General features: G+C 45.8%; 1 protein-coding gene across 1 annotated transcript in view; it reads left to right on the top strand.

Moving 5' to 3' along the window:
- LOC143955396 (uncharacterized) overlaps positions 1-16341 on the top strand; it is a 98774-nt gene extending 82433 nt beyond the window's left edge. Inside the window, exons 17-19 of the mRNA XM_077465452.1 lie at positions 9498-9501; positions 12749-12767; positions 14283-16341. Coding sequence (XP_077321578.1) covers positions 9498-9501; positions 12749-12767; positions 14283-15594 — 1335 coding nt within the window. The 3' untranslated portion in view covers positions 15595-16341. The remainder of the gene's footprint in view (positions 1-9497; positions 9502-12748; positions 12768-14282) is intronic.
- The last annotated feature ends 3654 nt before the right edge of the window (positions 16342-19995 follow it).

The following is a 19995-nucleotide window of genomic DNA, read 5'->3' as shown; positions in this document are numbered from 1 at the left end:
CCCCCAGGAGGCAACATAGGGGAGAGCATATATTAGGTAGTCCAAAGTTATCAGAAATAAATTCAGTTACTTGAGACCACAGTGGTCTTATTTTAGGGCATTCCCATACCATATGGATGAAAGTTCCTTCCACCCCCATACATTTATGACAGACTGCAGATTCCCCCCTACGCATTCGGTGTGTAGGCTAGTTGGCGTGTAGTACATCTGGTGAAGGCTCCGAAGTTGAATCATCTTATCCTGGAAGAGATGACAGATACAAGACCGGTATCGAGAGCCTCCTGCCACAGTTCCTAAGACAGCTCCGGGACAACAGTCACCCACCGTGCTCTGGCCTTGGACAATAAGCCTGGCTTCCCAGGACTCACTTCCCTATAGTATCTAGTAATTTGTTTAGATGGACTCTGGGTCAATCAGAAGCTTCTCCGGCTCCATGTTCTGTACATGAAGCTCACCATTCCCAAACTGAGCGACCGCTGCATGACGCAGCTGAGCATAGCGGAAATGCCACGTCCTGGGTATTCCAAATTGTTCCCTCAATTGTGTAAAAGTGGACAATCCATTGTCCTGGCATATATGTTGTAAATATTTTATACCATATTTAGCCCATATCTGTCCATCTGTTGATTTAAAAAACTCCTCCAAGGATTTATTACACCACGAAGGGTTATTTGGGGATAGTCATAAGGGCCCATCCCTTCTCCGTTGGGAACAGAGATGGAATATTTTTCCAGGAAGTGCCAGAACTGACCAAACCTTCCTCCCCGGGATCATGTTCCTGTACACCATATTTAGTAGGGTTTTTTGTGAGGTGGCAACTGCTGCTTCCAATAAAGTAGTGGCATTAGGTGTCTGGGGAAAAAGTTGCCAGTGTAGAAAGGACAATTGTGAAGGAAAAAAAAATAGGAGCTCAGGTCTGAGAGGACCATCCCCTCCCATTGTAACTGGTCATTTTAGAACTGCTAGAGAGACTCTGGGGGCGCGCGATCCCCACAGGAATCCCACAATAATGCAGTCAATGGTTCTGAAAATCCATAGTGTAGCAAAGCCCGGGGAGTTGGAGAGGATATAAAGCAATGTAGGGAGAAAAATCATCTTAAACAAATTTATTCGTCCCATCAACATGATCGGTAAATTCTGCCATTTCTTACCTTCTCTCTAAAAGTCCCGACAATTGGTGACAGATTAGTCTCCAGAAACCATGAGACAGGGAGCTGAACCACAATCCCTAAATATCTGAAAGTAGTTGACAAAGGAATGGGGCATTCCGATGGAAGAACAACTGCATCATCTATGGGGAAAAGGGATGATTTTGTCCAATTAATTCTAAATCCGGAGTAGTGTCCAAATTCTTGTATCACCCTGAAGGCCCCCGAAAGCAAGGGTCCTGGATCTTGCACATACAAAAGCATGTCATCTGCATAGAGAGACACCCGTTCTTCAAACTCCCCAATTCGCAGACCAGCCAAACTAGGTGTAGATCCTAGCTTTACTGCCAGGGGCTCTATGGCCAGAGCAAACAGGAGGGGCTATAGTGGGCACCCCTGCCTAGTTCCCCTGGATATAAGGAAGGGGGTCTGAGATAATGCCATTAAACCTTAGTCTGACCAACGGATCTGTGTACAGCAGCCGCACCCAGGAAATAAGAGGTGAAACAAGTATGCCCACTCTACTGAGTGAAAATACTTTTTTATATTTAAGGAGACTGTTAGAGAAATTAGATGCTTATTTTATAATCATTTATGCATGCTTGAAAAAGGTTTCTTAGAAGTAGAATAATTTCAAGTTACACAGAGTTGTTTCGAGTCCTTGAAATGCATATAAATCACAGAGATAAGATAGTTAATTTTTAGTTCACTACAGCCTAATAAGATAAAACATCTTATACAGGTGGCTTAAAAATAATTATGTGGAATATGGGAAAGTTATGTACAGTACATTAATTACGTTTGACAGGGTCAAACAAAGGTCTGCTTGTGCCTTCATTAAAACTGTTAAAATACATTGAATAAGAAAACACTGTTGTGTATGTATGTATATATTAATAATTAGACAATATTGAATAAAGTAGTTGGCTTTGTGTGTGTGTGTGTGTGTGTGTATATATATATATATATATATATATATATATATATATATATATATAGGATTATATAGTGAGACATATAACACATAAGGATGGGTCGTTCTCCCAATGTCATAAATCTGTTATCCTTGAAGTTGGTGGAGTGTTATCCGGACGAGGAGGGTTTGATTTAACACAGCTGCGAGCCATACTGTCTCTACACAGGTGTTTTTAATTGGACAAAGCCAGTTATAAATCACTTTAATGAACATATAGGAATTCTGGGATTGAATAAGTTTGTCTGGTTGTAGAACAGGTGTCAGATTTATGGTTAATTACGTTGACGTCGATTTTAACAACCAATCGTGTCTAGGAGAGATGGCTAAGATAAGGCTTGTAAAAGGTATATAAATGCAAGTTTTACAATTTTTAGACAGACAAGTAAGATAGGAGCCCATAAGGCTGAACTCTATGTATGCTGCCCTATTGCACGAGTCATAGAGATCAGAACCAGTGGGCAAATATCTGTCCTTTTGTTGTAACTTGTCTCCTCGTAGGAGTCAAATAAAGAAAACTTCTTAACTTGATCCAGAGGTGGTCTCAGGTGAATTTCCATCACAGAGGCTACTACTCTTGTTCCATCACTTGGAAGTAAAATGTTCCTAAATGGCATACTGGTGACCGAAAACACAAACAGAGTTTCTAACCCAGGTTTTCTCAACTAGGGTTTCATGGAGCCCAAGGGTTCCTCCAGTGGTTGCTAGAGGTTCCTTTGAACAATGAGCAATTTCTGCCTCTTGGTCATTTTAGCTACAGTATCTGTAAAGGGGTAATTCTTCCTAATGACCACACGTGTAAGGGGCATTCTTCCCACTGAGCATCACAGAGGTGAGGAGGATTCTGGGAAGTCTGTGGTGATCATTTTTACTTTCTATCCTTATAGGATTATAAAGTTGTGAGGAAAAAATTTTGAGTGAACCATTTACACCCAACAGTTATGTGAAAGCATCACCCATCAGTGCCTCAACCTCATTGCCTGAAAGAAAACTGGGGAAAGAAAGTTCTTGAAGTCATCAACAAGAGGATGGAGCTGCTGACAGGAGAGGTGAGCGGTGCCGGGAATTCTGGGACATTATCCAGTAACAGACAAGGGATGTGTCTGGATGGTGACTGTATCATTGTGTGTGTCAGGTTCCTATAAGGTGTCAGGATGTCACTGTCTATTTCTCCATGCAGGAGTATTTAGAAGGACACAAGGATCTCTACAAGGACGTCATGATGGACAATCAGCCGCCCCTCACATCACCGGGTAAGAGGAGACTTTATTGTAAAGGAGAGAGCAGTACGGAGGCTCCACCTAGATCCCCCATCATCTGATAAACACATAGAAACAATGTATTCAGTCAGTGTGTGTGTTTCCTACAGATGGATCCAGTAATGGGAACCCACCAGAGAGATGTCCCCATCCTCTGTATTCCCGGGATTCCACACAGGAAGGTCACCCCATCCCCCACCATCATCAGGTAGGTAGGACTGTATTCTAACCATGAGATGACATTTTATGAAATTCCTGGTTCCTTCCTTTGTACAAATGTATTCTGTTATCTTTGGGGTTTAGAGTAAAGAACTGAAAAACATTAAAGTTGAGATTAAAGAGGAAGAAGAAGAGAGGTTGGTGAGTGGAGATCAGCAGTCTATGGAGGAGGGTTGTCCTCTGGATTCCCAGAATTCTACACAGGAAGATCACCAATATACAGAGAATGGTCGATCAGGAGATCAGGTAGATGGGACTGGGCACAAAGAACTAAAACAATAATTATATGAGAGAACATTCTTCTATGTAATCTCTTATTATTGGCAGCTGTGTTTACATATGTTATATTTTATCATCTCTGGTCTTTTAGAATGAAGAATGGAAAGACATCAAAGTTGAGGTTAAAAAGGAAGAAGAAGAAGAAGAGAGGTTGGTGAGTGGAGATCAGCAGTCTATGGAGGAGGGGGAGATGATTATGGAAAGTAAACTGGAGGAATCTTCTCTACATATCAACACAAGTAAGTAATAAACACTAATTGCAGAAGCATTTCCTTTACTTAATTTACTTCTTTGCCTTTAACCACTACAGATCCGCGCTATTGCCAAATGACGGCATCAGCGCGGACCTACATTTCCGGGACGACGTCTATTGACGTCGTCCCGGATACGAGCGGCCTGCGCGCCCCCTGAGGGGCGCGCGCGGCGCACTCTGTGATCGGCGAGTCAGTGAGACTCGCCTGATCACCGATCCGTGCAAGGGGTCGATCCCGACCCCTTATCACGTGATCAGCTGTCAGCCAATGACAGCTGATCATGTGATAGAACGGAGCCGGTAATCGGCTATTATTCCTCCTCGCGCTGACAGCGCGAGGAGAAAAAAAAAAAGCCGATCACCGGCGGCCGTGATCGGGACATCAGTCCCGATCACGGCCATCAATACAAGGGACCACCTGCCACCTGCCAGTGCCCACCTGCCTCCCGCAGTGCCATCCTGAAGTAAAATAAAACGCAAAAGTAAGTGCCCCCCGTCAGTGCCCATAGTGCCCACAGTGCCACCCACAGTGCCACCCACAGTGCCACCCCACAGTGCCACCCAATCTGCCTCAAAGGTGCTGCACCCCAGTGCCGCCCATCAGTGCCCAGCAGTGCCGCCCATCAGTGCCCAGCAGTGCCGCCCATCAGTGCCCAGCAGTGCCACCTATCAGAGCCACCTATCAGTGCCCATCAGTCCCATCTATCTGTGGTACCTATCAGTGCCCATCCGTGCCACCCATCCGTGCCACCCATCTGTGCCACCCATCCATGCCATCTTATGTGCCCATCTTTGCCCATCAGTGCCGCCTTATCTGTGCCCATCGGTGCCGCCTTATCTGTGCCTATTAGTGCCGCCTTAACTATGCCTATAAGTGCCCACCAGTGCAGCCCATCAGTGCCCACCAATGCAGCCCATCAGTGCCCACCAATGCAGCCCATCAGTGCCCACCAATGCAGCCATCAGTGCCGCCTAATCAGCGCACTTCAATGAAGGAGAAAAATGACCTGTTTGCAAAATTTTATAACAAACTATTAAAACATGATATTTTTTTTTTTTTTGCATCTTTTTTTGTTTGTTTAGCAAAAAATAAAACTCCGAGCTGTAACTAAATACCACCAAAAGAAAGCTCTATTTGTGGGAAAAAAATGATAAAAATTTCATTTGGGTACAGTGTTGTATGCCCGCGCAATTGTCATTCAAAGTGCATCAGCGCTGAAAGCTGAAAATTGGTCCGGGACTGAGGGGGGTTTAAGTGCCCAGTAAGCAAGTGGTTAAAGAATACATTTTACACAATTTCATGTGTTGAAAAGGACAAATGTTCTTGGAGCTCAGCCTAAAATTTTTTTAAATGTAAACTTACTGTTTAGATGCAGGTCCACCCAGATCCCCCATCATCTGATAAACACATAGAAACAATGTATTCAGTCAGTGTGTGTGTTTCCTACAGATGGATCCAGTAATGGGAACCCACCAGAGAGATGTCCCCGTCCTCTGTATTCCCGGGATTCCACACAGGAAGATCTCACCATCCCCCACCATCATCAGGTAGGTAGGACTGTAGTCTAACCATGAGAGGACATTTCTGGTTCCTTCCTTTGTACAAATGTATTCTGTTATATTTGGGGTTTAGAGTGAAGAACTGAAAAACATTAAAGTTGAGGTTAAAAAGGAAGAAGAAGAAGAGAGGTTGGTGAGTGGAGATCAGCAGTCTATGGAGGAGGGTGGTCCTCTGGATTCCCAGAACTCTACACAGGAAGATCACCAATATACAGAGAATGGTAGATCAGGAGATCAGGTAGATGGGACTGGGATCAAAGAACTAAAAAACTAATTCTATAAGAAGACATTCTTCTATGTAATCTCTTATTATTGGCAGCAGTGTTTCCAGATGTTATATTTCTATCATCTCTGGTAATTCAGAATGAAGAACGGAAAGACATCAAAGTTGAGGTTAAAAAGGAAGAAGAAGAAGAAGAGAGGTTGGTGAGTGGAGATCAGCAGTCTATGGAGAAGGGGGAGAGGATTATGGAAAGTAAACAGGAGGAATCTTCTCTACTTCTCAACACAAGTAAGTAATAAACACTAATTGCAGAAGCATTTCCTTTTTTTTGAACCACCTCCCGCCCGCCCTATAGCCGAATGACGGCCGTAGAGCAGGCGGGTTCCTTCGCCTGGCCGTCCCTGGACGGCCTTTTTTTTACTTCCGCAATGCGTGCCGCCGGGGGCGCGCATCGCGGAAGTTTTGTATTCGCCGTGTCTCCCGGAGACAGGCAAATACAGATCGCCGTGAACGGCCAATCAAAGCGGCCGTTCACAGCGCGATCGCAGCTGCCAATGGGAGATGATCTCAAATGTAAACATATGAGATCATCTCCCATTGCCGTGTCTCTCCCTCCTCACACAGAGACAGCGTGTGAGGAGAGAGAGGATCTGTGAGTGATACATTGTTACACTGTCAGCCCCAGTGCCAGTGCCATCTGTTAGCCCAGTGCCATCTGTCAGCCCAGTGCCATCTGCCAGTAGTGCCAGTGCCGCCAGTGCCACCTGCCAGCGCCAGTGCTGCCAGTGCTACCTGCCAGTGCCACCTGCCAGCACCAGTGCCACCTGCCAGCGCCAGTGCCATCCGTCAGCCCCAGTGCCGCCAGTGCCACGTGCCAGTGCCACCTGCCAGCGCCAGTGCCATCCTTCAGCCCCAGTGCCGTCAGCCCCAGTGCCACCAGTGCCACCTGCCAGTGCCACCTGCCAGCGCCATCTGCCAGCCGCAGTGCCATCTGCCAGCCCCATTTGCCAGAGCAATTAGCCAGAGCAAATAGCCAGCACCATCTGCCAGTGCCATCTGCCAGTGCCAGCCCCAGTGCCATCTGCCAGCGACATCTGTCAGCGACATCTGTCAGCCCCATCTGTCAGCCCCATCTGCCTCCAGTGCCATTTGTCAGTGCCACGTGTTGTCAGTGCCACGTGTTGTCAGTGCCACGTGTCATCAGTGCCACCTGTGATCAGCGTCACCTGTCAGTGTCACCTGCCACATCAGTGTCACCTGTCAGTGTCATCTGCCAGATCAGCGTCACCTGTCAGTGCCATTTGTGATCAATAAAAATGTCACAAAGATTGTATTCAGCTGAGGAGGCATATGATATTCTTGCAGCCGACGAGAGCAACGGGGAGGTTTCCGCTTCAGATTCCTCCTCATATTCAGATTGTGACTCTGACGTGGACTACGAGCCTGTCCTCAGCAGCGGTACCATGACAGCCTCAGAGGAGGAAGATGATAGTCCGCCCGTCAGACGAAGGCGCACTGGTGAGGAGGCGGTACCATCCACCAGCACCGCAGAGCCATCCACCGGAAACCCAGTGCCATCCACCGGCACCACAGTACCTCGGCAAAGGCCACGTACAAGTGGGGTGTCAACTCGGCCCCAAAGGGTTAGGTCCCATGCCAGCCTTCCCTATTCCCTCCAGAACCCCTTGTGGCTTCCTCCTAACTCAGGAGAAGCTAACGTTCCCCCTTTCACTGCCAACCCAGGAGTCCAGGTGGACACACACAATTTTTCCCTGATGGACTTTTTCCACCTAATTTTTACAGAGGACATGCTTCAATCCATTGTGGTCCAGTCCAACCTATATGCCCAACAATTTATTGAAAGCAACCCAACGTCCTCTTATGCCCGTCCCTACGAGTGGAAAGCCCTAACAGTGGAGGAGTTTAAAAAATTTTTGGGCCTCACATTTTGTATGGGACTAAACAATAAAAATGAAATATGTGCATATTGGTCATCCCGCCCCATCTATCACATGCCCATCTTTTCCTCAATAATGTCCCGGACCAGATATCTAACGATAATGAGATTCCTACACTTTAACGACAATACCCAGTGCCTTCCCCGGAATGACCCAAATTTTGATAAACTTTACAAAATTCGGCCGCTAATAAATTATTTTTCTCAGATTTTCCCCCAGTTGTTTACCCCAGACCAACACATATGTGTGGATGAGTCCCTGATAAAATTTTCTGGCAGGCTGGGCCTAAAGCAATTTATTACCTCCAAAAGGGCCCGCTATGGGGTGAAAATGTATAAATTGTGTGATCGAGCCACAGCGTATACATATTCCTTCATGGTATACGAAGGGAAGGACACCCAGCTACATCCCCCTAATTGCCCCGAATACATCGGATCGAGTGGGAAAGTTGTTTGGGAACTCATAAACCCACTCCTGGAGAAAGGCTACCATCTGTATGTGGACAATTTTTATACCAGTTTACCCCTGTTCCGCAACCTCCATAGAAAGCAAACTCCAGCATGTGGCACCGTAAGAACGAACCGGAAGGGCTTTCCTCAAAGCCTCGTCAACAAAAGGCTAAGAAAAGGCGAAGCGGCGAGTTTACGGAACGAGGAAATTTTGGCTGTGAAGTGGAGGGACAGAAGGGATGTCTACATGCTTTCTTCGATCCACAACAACACTTTTGTTGAGATCACCAGGAGGGATGGCCCAATACAAAAACCCACTTGTATCCATGAGTACAACATGTTCGTGGGGGGTGTCGACTTGAACGACCAGATGTTCGAACCCTATCTTGCCACAAGAAGAACATACAAGTGGTATAAAAAAATGTCAATTTATTTCTTTAATTTGGCCATATACAACACATATGTAATTTATCGTAAGTCCACAGAAAGACCCATACCCTTCCTTGGCTACCAGGAGGAAATCACCACTGCCCTTATATACCCCAACGGCCCACCACAAAACATTCGATCCGATGTAATTAGCAGACTCTCTGAACGCCACTTTCCTGATAAAATCCCTCCCAGACCAACAGGCCGAAGACATCAGAAAAAATGTCGGGTGTGCAGCAAACGAGGATTGAGAAGAGACACCACTTATCATTGTGCCCAATGCCCTTCCCAACCAGGCCTCTGCATAGGTGACTGTTTCCGCCGTTACCATACTTCAGTGAATTATTAGTGAAGTATGGTAACCATAACCCTCACTTCCTGCCATTTACCTTCAAACCCCTTATGCCTCTGCTTGCTCTGTAACTGACCCTGGCTTGTTATTCGACCACGCTTCTGCCTACTGATTCTGTTTATGCCTCTGCCTGATCTGGAACTGACCCTGGACTGTTATTCGACCACGCTTCTGCCTACTGATTCTGTACATACCTCTGCCTGATCTGGAACTGACCCTGGACTGTTATTCGACCACGCTTCTGCCTACTGATTCTGTACATACCTCTGCCTGATCTGGAACTGACCCTGGACTGTTTGACCATGCCTTTTGCCTGCCTCTTGGACTGATCTTGTACCCTCTCAGTGGACTAGTGGGATTCATAACAGGGGTCTCACATATGTGAGGGGCTCCAGAATAGTTTTTTTGGATGAAGAAGACAATTTCCTTTGTTTTCTCATTCCTAGATTAGGGTCTGGAGACTCGGAGGCTTCAAAGAGATTTGGGTGGGAGAAGCCTCTACCTCTATCCCCATTCTGTCCTGAACAAGGCCCTACTTCTGCCTGCTGCCTGTAGGACCTATACCATCATGCCTCTGCCTGTCGCATGAACTGACCACACCACATGGATGGACCATGTTCCTGCCTACTACCAGGACCAATATTTTGGCAATGCTGACGATCTATGCCTGCACTGACCTTGGACTGTATATGGACGGTATCCCTGCCTGCTGCCAATATTGACTATGGACAGTATACCTGCCTGTTGCCTGGAAAATTGTGTTCACTTTTGCTGACCAAGTCCCTGCCTGCTGCCTGGACCAGTGCTATCATCCTGTGGACAACTGCGCTGCTAAAACCACAGGTAATCTTTTGTTTACTCTTTTCTCAGCAGAATGTATTTTGGGGTGTAATTCTTGGTATGTGCATGCTATGTGTCCCTGGAACACCTGATGGTGTTCCTTGCATGTTGAGCCTCTGTATGTGGCAAAGCTGTGTAAAAGTCTCACATATTTGGTATTGCCATGCTCCTAGAACGCCTAATGGTGCTATTTCAATATTGGGCCTCTGTATGTGGCCAGGCTGTGTAAAAGTCTCACACATTTGGTATCGTAATACTCAGAAGGAGTAGTAGAACGTATTTTCGGGTGTCATTTTTGCTATGTATATGCTATGTGTTGGAAATATCTTATAAATGGACAACTTTGCGTAAAAAAAAATGCGTTTTCATTTTTTTTCCACATTTTCCCAAAACTTCTGGAAAAAAAATGAACCATTCAAACGACTCAATATGCCTCATAGATTATACATTGGGGTGTTAGCTTTCCAAAATGGGGTCACTTTGTGGGCATTTCCATTGTCCTGGTGCTCCAGGGCCTTCAAAACTGTAATAGGTGGTTGAGAAATGAGATGTGTAATTTATGCTCCTAGAACGCCTGATGGTGCTATTTCAATATTGGGCCTCTGTATGTGGCCAGGCTGTGTAAAAGTCTCACACATTTGGTATCGTTATACTCAGGAGGAGTAGCAGAACGTATTTTGGGGTGTCATTTGTGGTATACACATGCCATGTGAGAGAAATAACCTATTACATTGAAAATTTTGTGAGAAAAAAAAAAAAAAAAAAAATCTTCATTTTGCAAAGAATTGTGGGAAAAAGATGACAACATCAAAAACCTCACCATGCATCTTAGTAAATACCTTGGAATGTCTACTTTCAAAAAAGGGGTCATTTGGGGGGTATTTGTACTTTCCTGACTTGTTCGGGTCGCAAGAAATGAGATAGGCCACCAGTACATCAGGTGTGATCAATTTTTTATGATTCGCACCACAGCTTGTAGACTCTCTAACTTTCACAAAGACCAAATAATATCCACTAATTTGGGTTATTTTTACCAAAGACATGTAGCAATATAAATTGTGGCCAAAATTTATGAAAAAAAAATTATAATTTGCAAAATGTTATCACAGAAACAAAGAAATATGCGTTTTTTTTCAAAATTTTCGGTCTTTTTTCATTTATAGCGCAAAAAATAAAAACCCCAGAGGTGATCAAATACCACCAAAAGAAAGCTCTATTTGTGGGAAAAAAAGGACACAAAATTCATTTGGGTACAGTGTTGCATGACTGAGTAATTGTCATTCAAAGTGTGAGAGCACCAAAAGCTGAAAATTGGTCTGGTCAGGAAGGGTGTTTAAGTGCCCAGTAAGCAAGTGGTTAAGCCCCAGAACCGGAAGTTATGTCGGAGTTCGCTCTGATCCTCCAAGGGCATAGAGCTGAGTGGGGGCTATATTGCCCTTGCTGGGCTTCCTGCTTAGCCATCGGCCGCATTGGATCAGTTCTGGGCTTACCAACGGCTCTGGTAAGTTTGGAAATGACCAGGAAATGGCGGGAGGGGGCACCATTTCCTCCCGCCTATAAAGGTGATCTCATGTTGAATCAGCCCCCCCGAGATCACTTTTATCTGAAAGCCGGCCGCCTAAGGGAAAAAAATTATACCGGGTTATGGCAGCTAGCTGTTGTCATAATCCCGGTATTTAACGTCAAATTTATGACTTGCATTCCTATATCTAGTAACTTGACCATCTCTGCTCTTGGTCCATCTCCATTCTTCAGTAGGTTGTCACACTTCCAAGAATTGAGGTGGAGGAAGGTCCATCTTCATTCTTCAGTAGTTTCCACGCTTCCGAGAGTTGAGGTGGAGGAAGGTCCATCTCCATTCTTCAGTAGGTTGTCACACTTCCAAGAATTGAGGTGGAGGAAGGTCCATCTCCATTCTTCAGTAGGTTGTCACACTTCCAAGAATTGAGGTGGAGGAAGGTCCATCTCCATTCTTCAGTAGGTTGTCACACTTCCAAGAATTGAGGTGGAGGAAGGTCCATCTTCATTCTTCAGTAACAATGCCACCGATGCACAAACAATATTATAGTGTGATTTGGGTGTACTGTATCCTTTTATCTCCCAAAGGTAAGTAGACCCCTCACATTTTTGTAAATATTTTCTTCTATCTTTTCATGTGACAACACTGAAGAAATGACACTTGTCTACAATGTAAAGTAGTGAGTGTACAGCTTGTATAACAGTGTAAATTTGCCGCCCCCTCAAAATAACGCAACACACAGACATTAATGTCGAAACTGTTGGCAACAAAAGTGAGTACACCCCTAAGTGAAAATGTCCAAATTTGGCCCAAGGTGTCAATATTTTGTGTGGCCTCCATTATTTTCCAGCACTGCCTTAACCCTCTTGGGCATGGAGTTCACATGAGCTTCACAGGTCACCACTGGAGTCCTCTTCCACTCCTCCATGATGACATCACAGAGCTGGTGGATGTTGGAGACCTTGCGCTTCTCCACCTTCCATTTGAGGATGCCCCACAGATGCTCAATAGGGTTTAGGTCTGGAGACATGCTTGGCCAGTCCATCACCTTTACCCTCAGCTTCTTTAGCAAGGCAGTGGTCATCTTGGAGGTGTGTTTGGGGTGGTTATCATGTTGGAATACTGCCCTGCGGCCCAGTCTCTGAAGGGAGGGGATCATGCTCTGCTTCAGTATGTCACAGTACATGTTGGCATTCATGGTTCCCTCAATGATCTGTAGCTCCCCAGTGCCGGCAGCACTCATGCAGCCCCAGACCATGACACTCCCACCACCATGATTGACTGTAGACAAGACACACTTGTCTTTGTCCTCCTCACCTGGTTGCCCCCACACACGCTTGTCACCATCTGACACCAAATATGTTTATCTTGGTCTCATCAGACCACAGGACAAGGTTCCAGTAATCCATCTCCTTAGTCTGCTTGTCTTCAGCAAATTGTTTGTGGGCTTTCTTGTGCTTCATCTTTAGAAGAGGCTTCCTTCCGGGACAACAGCCATGCAGACCAATTAGATGCAGCGTGCGGCGTATGGTCTGAGCACTGACAGGCTGACCCCCCTACCCCTACAATCTGCAGCAATGCTGGTAGCGCCCATACGTCTATTTTCCAAAGACAACCTCTGGATATGACGCTGAGCATGTGACCTCAACTTCTTTGGTGGACCATGGAGAGGTCTGTTCTGAGTGGAACCTGTCCTGTTAAACCGCTGCATGGTCTTGGCCACCGTGCTGCAGCTCAGTTTTAGGGTCTTGGCAATCTTCTTATACCCTAGGCCAGTGATGGCGAACCTTGGCACCCCAGATGTTTTGGAACTACATTTCCCATGATGCTCCACTACACTGCAGAGTGCATGAGCATCATGGGAAATGTAGTTCCAAAACATCTGGAGTGCCAAGGTTTGCCATCACTGCCCTAGGCCATCTTTATGTAGAGCAACAATTCTTTTTTCAGATTCGCAGAGAGTTCTTTGCCATGAGGTGCCATGTTGAACTTCCAGTGACCAGTATGAGAGAGTGAGAGCGATAACACCAAATTTAACACAGCTGCTCCCCATTCACACCTGAGACTTTGTAACACTAACGAGTCACATGACACGGGGGAGGGAAAATGGCTAATTGGGCCCAATTTGGACATTTTCACTTAGGGGGTGTACTCACTTTTGTGGCCAGCGGTTTAGACATTAATGGCTGTGTGTTGAGTTATTTTGAGGGGACAGCAAATTTACACTGTTATACAAGCTGTACACTCACTACTTTACATTGTAGACAAGTGTCATTTCTTCAGTGCTGTCACATGAAAAGATAGAAGAAAATAGTTACAGAAATGTGAGGGGTGTACTCACTTTTGGGAAATGCTGTACGTAAAAAATGTTATGCTTTGATTGCACCCAGTTCCATGCCGGAGCTCTGAGAAACTGTTGAATGCTCTACCAACATAATGTATGAGACGTCTGACACGTATTCAAAACTTGGTTTCCCGCAGATGGACTCTATCTATGGAAGTCTACTGAGGGACATCTCGTTGTATCTCAAGGTTATATTGCAGAAGATAATGGGATTGTACGATATTTCGCCAGAGTAAATCCCTCTAAGTGTGAGAAACCTCCACAGAAATCGAATGTTGATATTCAGGATGCCCATCGCAGATCTCACAGTGTGCCTACACCGACAGATCCAGGAGTGGACCCGTTATCATGCTCCGAGTGCGGGAAATGCTTCATTTACAGAAGACACCTTCTTCAACACCAGAAACTTCACGTCGGCGATCGTTATTCATGTTCAGAGTGTGGAAAATGTTTTACTGAGCAAAAACTGCTCCTCAGGCACCAGAAAATTCATACAGGGGAGCGTCCATTTTCGTGTTCAGAGTGCGGAAAAGCTTTCATTCTTAAACACGCACTGGTTAGACACCAGAGAATTCACACGGGTGAGCGTTCTTATTCGTGTCCAGAGTGTGGGAAAGCTTTCTTTGAAAAAAGAGAACTTCTTAAACACCAGAGGAGAATTCACACGGGCGAGCGTCCTTTTTCATGTCAAGAGTGTGGGAAATCTTTCATTGAAAAAAGAGAACTTCTTAAACACCAGAGAATACACACGGGGGAGCGTCCTTATTTATGTTCAGAGTGCGGGAAATGTTTCATTCAGAAATCAAACCTTCTTAAACACCAGAGAATTCACACGGGTGAACGTTCGTTCTCGTGTTCAGAGTGTGGGAAATGTTATACTGAGAAAGCAAAACTTCTTGCTCACCAGAAACTTCACACGGGCGACTGCCCTTATTCATGTTCAGAGTGCGGAAAATGTTTTACTGATCAAAAACTGCTCCTCAGGCACCAGAAAATTCATACAGGGGAGCGTCCTTTTTCATGTTCAGAGTGCGGAAAAGCTTTCATTCTGAAAAACACACTGGTTAGACACCAGAGAATTCACACGGGTGAACGTCCTTATTCGTGTCCAGAGTGCGGAAAATCTTTCATTGAGAAAGGAAAACTTGTGATACACCAGAGAATTCACACGGGTGAGCGTCCTTATTCGTGTCAAGAGTGCGGGAAAGCTTTCATTGAAAAAAGAGAACTTCTTAATCACCAGAGAAGAAATCACATGGTGGAGCGTCCTTATTCGTGTCCAGAGTGCGGGAAAGCTTTCTTTGAGAAAGGAAAACTTGTTAAACACCAGAGAAGGCACAGGGGGGAGCGTCCGTTCTCCTGTTCAGAGTGTGGGAAATGTTATGCTGAGAAAGCAAAACTTCTCGCCCATCAGAGAATTCACACGGGCGAGAGTCCTCATTTATGTTCAGAGTGCGGGAAATGTTTCATTCAGAAATCAGACCTTCTTAAACACCAGAGAATTCACACTGGCGAGCGCCCTTTCTTATGTTCAGAGTGCGGGAAGTGCTTCACTGAGAAAGGCGCACTTCTTATGCACCAAAGAATTCACACGGGCGAGCGCCCTTTCTTATGTTCAGAGTGCGGTAAATGTTTCCGTCACAAGAAAGCACTTATTACGCACAAGAGAATTCACACCCGTGATCATCCTTTTTCATGTTCAGAGTGCGGGAAATGTTTCACTGAGGAAAGAGATCTTATTGCACACCGGAGGAGTCATACCAATGAGGGTCAGATTTCCTCCCAGTGAGGTGTGTGTATGTGTGTAAACATCAGGGGAGAGAAGACAGATCGTGTGATCCTAGTATATAGGAACACCGATCTGTCTCGTTCCCTAGTCAGTCCCCTCCTGCTACAGTTAGAACACACACAGGGAACATATTTAACCCCTTGATCGCCCCCTAGTGTTAACCCCCTTCCCTCCCAATTTATACAGTAATCAGTGGCTATTTAAAGCACTAATCGCTGTATAAATGACTGGTCCCAAAATAGTGTCCAATGTGTCTGCCGTAATGTCTCAGTCCCGATAAAAATTGCAGATCGCCACCATTACTAGTAAAAAAAAAAAAATGATAATAAAAAATGCCATAAATATATCCCCTATTTTGTAAACACTATAACTTTTGTGCAAAGCAATTAATATATGCTTGCGTTTTTTTTTTTTTTAACCACAAATATGTAGAAGAATATCGGCCTAAACTGAGGAAGAAAATTTTTTTTTTCTTTAACTTGGGATATTCATTATAGCAAAAAGTTGTCACTCTATTTTTGTATATAGCGCAAAAAATAAAAAATGCAGAGGTGATCAAATACCACCAAAAGAAAGCTCTATGGGGAAAAAAAAGGATGGCAATTTTGTTTGAGTACAACGTCGCACGACCGCGCAAGAGTTGCAAAAAATGGCACGGTCAGGAAGGGGGCAAATCCTTCCCGGGGGTGAAGTGGCTAATAAAACTGTATGTATATTTGAAAAAAATAAAAATATATATTTAATCCATCTATTTCTCTGAAAAATGTAGTGTAGATGGTGGAGGAGATCTGTCGGAGAATGTAGTGTGGATGGTGGAGGAGATCTGTCGGAGAATGTAGTGTGGATGGTGGAGGAGATCTGTCGGAGAATGTAGTGTGGATGGTGGAGGAGATCTGTCGGAGAATGTAGTGTGGATGGTGGAGGAGATCTGTCGAAGAATGTAGTGTGGATGGTGGAGGAGAGCTGTCGGAGAATGTAGTGTGGATGGTGGAGGAGATCTGTCGGAGAATGTAGTGTGGATGGTGGAGGAGATCTGTCGGAGAGTGTAGTGCGGATGGTGGAGGAGATCTGTCGGAGAATGTAGTGTGGATGGTGGAGGAGATCTGTCGGAGAATGTAGTGTGGATGGTGGAGGAGATCTGTCGGAGAATGTAGTGTGGATGGCGGAGGAGAGATGTCGGAGAATGTAGTGTGGATGGTGGAGGAGATCTGTCGGAGAATTTAGTGTGGATAGTGGAGGAGATCTGTCGGAGAATGTAGTGTGGATGGCGGAGGAGAGATATCAGAGAATGTAGTGTGGATGGTGGAGGAGATCTGTCGGAGAATGTAGTGTGGATGGCGGAGGAGATCTGTCGGAGAATGTAGTGTGGATGGTGGAGGAGAGCTGTCGGAGAATGTAGTGTGGATGGTGGGAGGAGAGCTGTCGGAGAATGTAGTGTGGATGGTGGAGGAGATCTGTCGGAGAATGTAGTGTGGATGGTGGAGGAGAGCTGTCGGAGAATGTAGTGTGGATGGTGGAGGAGAGATGTTGTAAAATGTAGTGTGGATGGTGGAGGAGATCTGTCGGAGAATGTAGTGTGGATGATGAGGAGATCTGTCGGAGAATGTAGTGTGGATGGTGGGGGAGAGCAGTCGGAGAATGTAGTGTGGATGGTGGAGGAGAGCTGTCGGAGAATGTAGTGTGGATGGTGGGAGGAGAGCTGTCGGAGAATGTAGTGTGGATGGTGGAGGAGATCTGTCGGAGAATGTAGTGTGGATGGTGGAGGAGAGCTGTCGGAGAATGTAGTGTGGATGGTGGAGGAGAGATGTTGTAAAATGTAGTGTGGATGGTGGAGGAGATCTGTCGGAGAATGTAGTGTGGATGGTGGAGGAGATCTGTCGGAGAATGTAGTGTGGATGGTGGGGGAGAGCAGTCGGAGAATGTAGTGCGGATGGTGGAGGAGAGCTGTCGGAGAATGTAGTGCGGATGGTGGAGGAGAGCTGTCGGAGAATGTAGTGTGGATGGTGGAGGAGATCTGTCGGAGAATATAGTATGGATGGTGGAGGAGAGCTGTCGGAGAATGTAGTGTGGATGGTGGAGGAGAGCTGTCGGAGAATGTAGTGTGGATGGTGGGAGGAGATCTGTCGGAGAATGTAGTGTGGATGGTGGAGGAGAGCTGTCGGAGAATGTAGTGTGGATGGTGGAGGAGAGCTGTCGGAGAATGTAGTGTGGATGGCGGAGGAGATCTGTCGGAGAATGTAGTGTGGATGGTGGAGGAGAGCTGTCGGAGAATGTAGTGTGGATGGTGGGAGGAGAGCTGTCGGAGAATGTAGTGTGGATGGTGGAGGAGATCTGTCGGAGAATGTAGTGTGGATGGTGGAGGAGAGCTGTCGGAGAATGTAGTGTGGATGGTGGAGGAGAGATGTTGTAAAATGTAGTGTGGATGGTGGAGGAGATCTGTCGGAGAATGTAGTGTGGATGGTGGAGGAGATCTGTCGGAGAATGTAGTGTGGATGGTGGGGGAGAGCAGTCGGAGAATGTAGTGCGGATGGTGGAGGAGAGCTGTCGGAGAATGTAGTGCGGATGGTGGAGGAGAGCTGTCGGAGAATGTAGTGTGGATGGTGGAGGAGATCTGTCGGAGAATGTAGTGTGGATGGTGGGAGGAGATTTGTCGGAGAATGTAGTGTGGATGATGGAGGAGATCTGTCGGAGAATGTAGTGTGGATGGTGGAGGAGATCTGTCGGAGAATGTAGTGTGGATGGTGGAGGAGATCTGTCGGAGAATGTAGTGTGGATGGTGGAGATCTGTCAGAGAATGTAGTGCGGATGGTGGAGGAGATCTGTCGGAGAATGTAGTGTGGATGGTGGAAGGAGAGCTGTCGGAGAATGTAGTGTGGATGGTGGAGATCTGTCAGAGAATGTAGTGCGGATGGTGGAGGAGATCTTTCGGAGAATGTAGTGTGGATGGTGGGAGGAGATCTGTCGGAGAATGTAGTGTGGATGATGGAGGAGATCTGTCGGAGAATGTAGTGTGGATGGTGGAGGAGATCTGTCGGAGAATGTAGTGTGGATGGTGGGAGGAGATCTGTCGGAGAATGTAGTGTGGATGGTGGGAGGAGATCTGTCGGAGAATGTAGTGTGGATGGTGGAGATCTGTCGGAGAATGTAGTGTGGATGGTGGAGGAGATCTGTCGGAGAATGTAATGTGGATGGTGGAGGAGATCTGTCAGAGAATGTAGTGTGGATGATGGAGGAGAGCTGGCAGCCAGGTGGCATACAGCCCAACAGAAGAGGGGGTTCCTGTACCCTATCCCTGTACACCTTCTAAACCAACTTGATTATCTATGAAACTATTATACTAGAGCAGGGATCTGCAAACTATGGCTCCCCAGCTGTTGCAGAACCACATGTCCCATGAGGTATTGTAAAGCTTTGATATTCACAGACATGACTGGACATGGATACTGCAGTTCCGGAATGGCCGGAGGGCTCCAGATGATGGTTCTTTGCCCCTGTCTTTTTTTTTTTTTTTGGAATAGGGCAGAGCTGGGCAGCATTAGTAACAGAACTTCACACTTAGATATCGGGAAACAGCACGGGACTAAAACTTCACAGAACAAGGTAATTTAAACTCAGATAGTTAACAAGTATGAGGCAGCTATTTTGGGCCCCACAACAATGACAGGGCCCAGGGCAGCTGCCCCTTTTTCCCTGCCTTAAAGAAGGCTCTGCATCTATTGCTTCTGCCCAAGGATGAGGTACAGTGCCTTGCGAAAGTATTCGGCCCCCTTGAACTCTTTAACCTTTTGCCACATTTCAGGCTTCAAACATAAAGATATAAAAATTTTATTTTTTGTGAAGAATCACCAACAAGTGGGACACAATTGTGAAGTGGAACGAAATCTATTGGATTTTTGAAACTTTTTTAACTAATAAAAAAATGAAAAGTGGGGCGCGCAAAATGATTCGGCCCCCTTGCGTTAGTACTTTGTAGAGCCATCTTTTGCTGCGATTACAGCTGTAAGTCTCTTGGGGTATGTCTCTATCAGTTTTGCACATCGAGAGACTGAAATTCTTGCCCATTCTTCCTTGCAAAACAGCTCGAGCTCAGTGAGGTTGGATGGAGAGCGTTTGTGAACAGCAGTTTTCAGCTCTTTCCACAGATTCTCGATTGGATTCAGGTCTGGACTTTGACTTGGCCATTCTAACACCTGGATAGGTTTATTTGTGAACCATTCCTTTGTAGATTTTGCTGTATGTTTGGGATCATTGTCTTGTTGGAAGATAAATCTCCGTCCCAGTTTCAGGTCTTTTGCAGACTCCAACAGGTTTTCATCCAGAATGGTCCTGTATTTGGCTGCATCCATCTTCCCCTCAATTTTAACCATCTTCCCTGTCCCTGCTGAAGAAAAGCAGGCCCAA

Source organism: Lithobates pipiens, unplaced genomic scaffold (assembly GCF_037356315.1).
Source record: "Lithobates pipiens isolate NorthernLeopardFrog02 unplaced genomic scaffold, aLitPip1_a1.2 Scaffold_35, whole genome shotgun sequence".
Taxonomy (NCBI): domain Eukaryota; kingdom Metazoa; phylum Chordata; class Amphibia; order Anura; family Ranidae; genus Lithobates; species Lithobates pipiens.
Note: the sequence above shows the minus strand (reverse complement) of the source record. Positions and strands in the feature narration are given on the sequence as shown.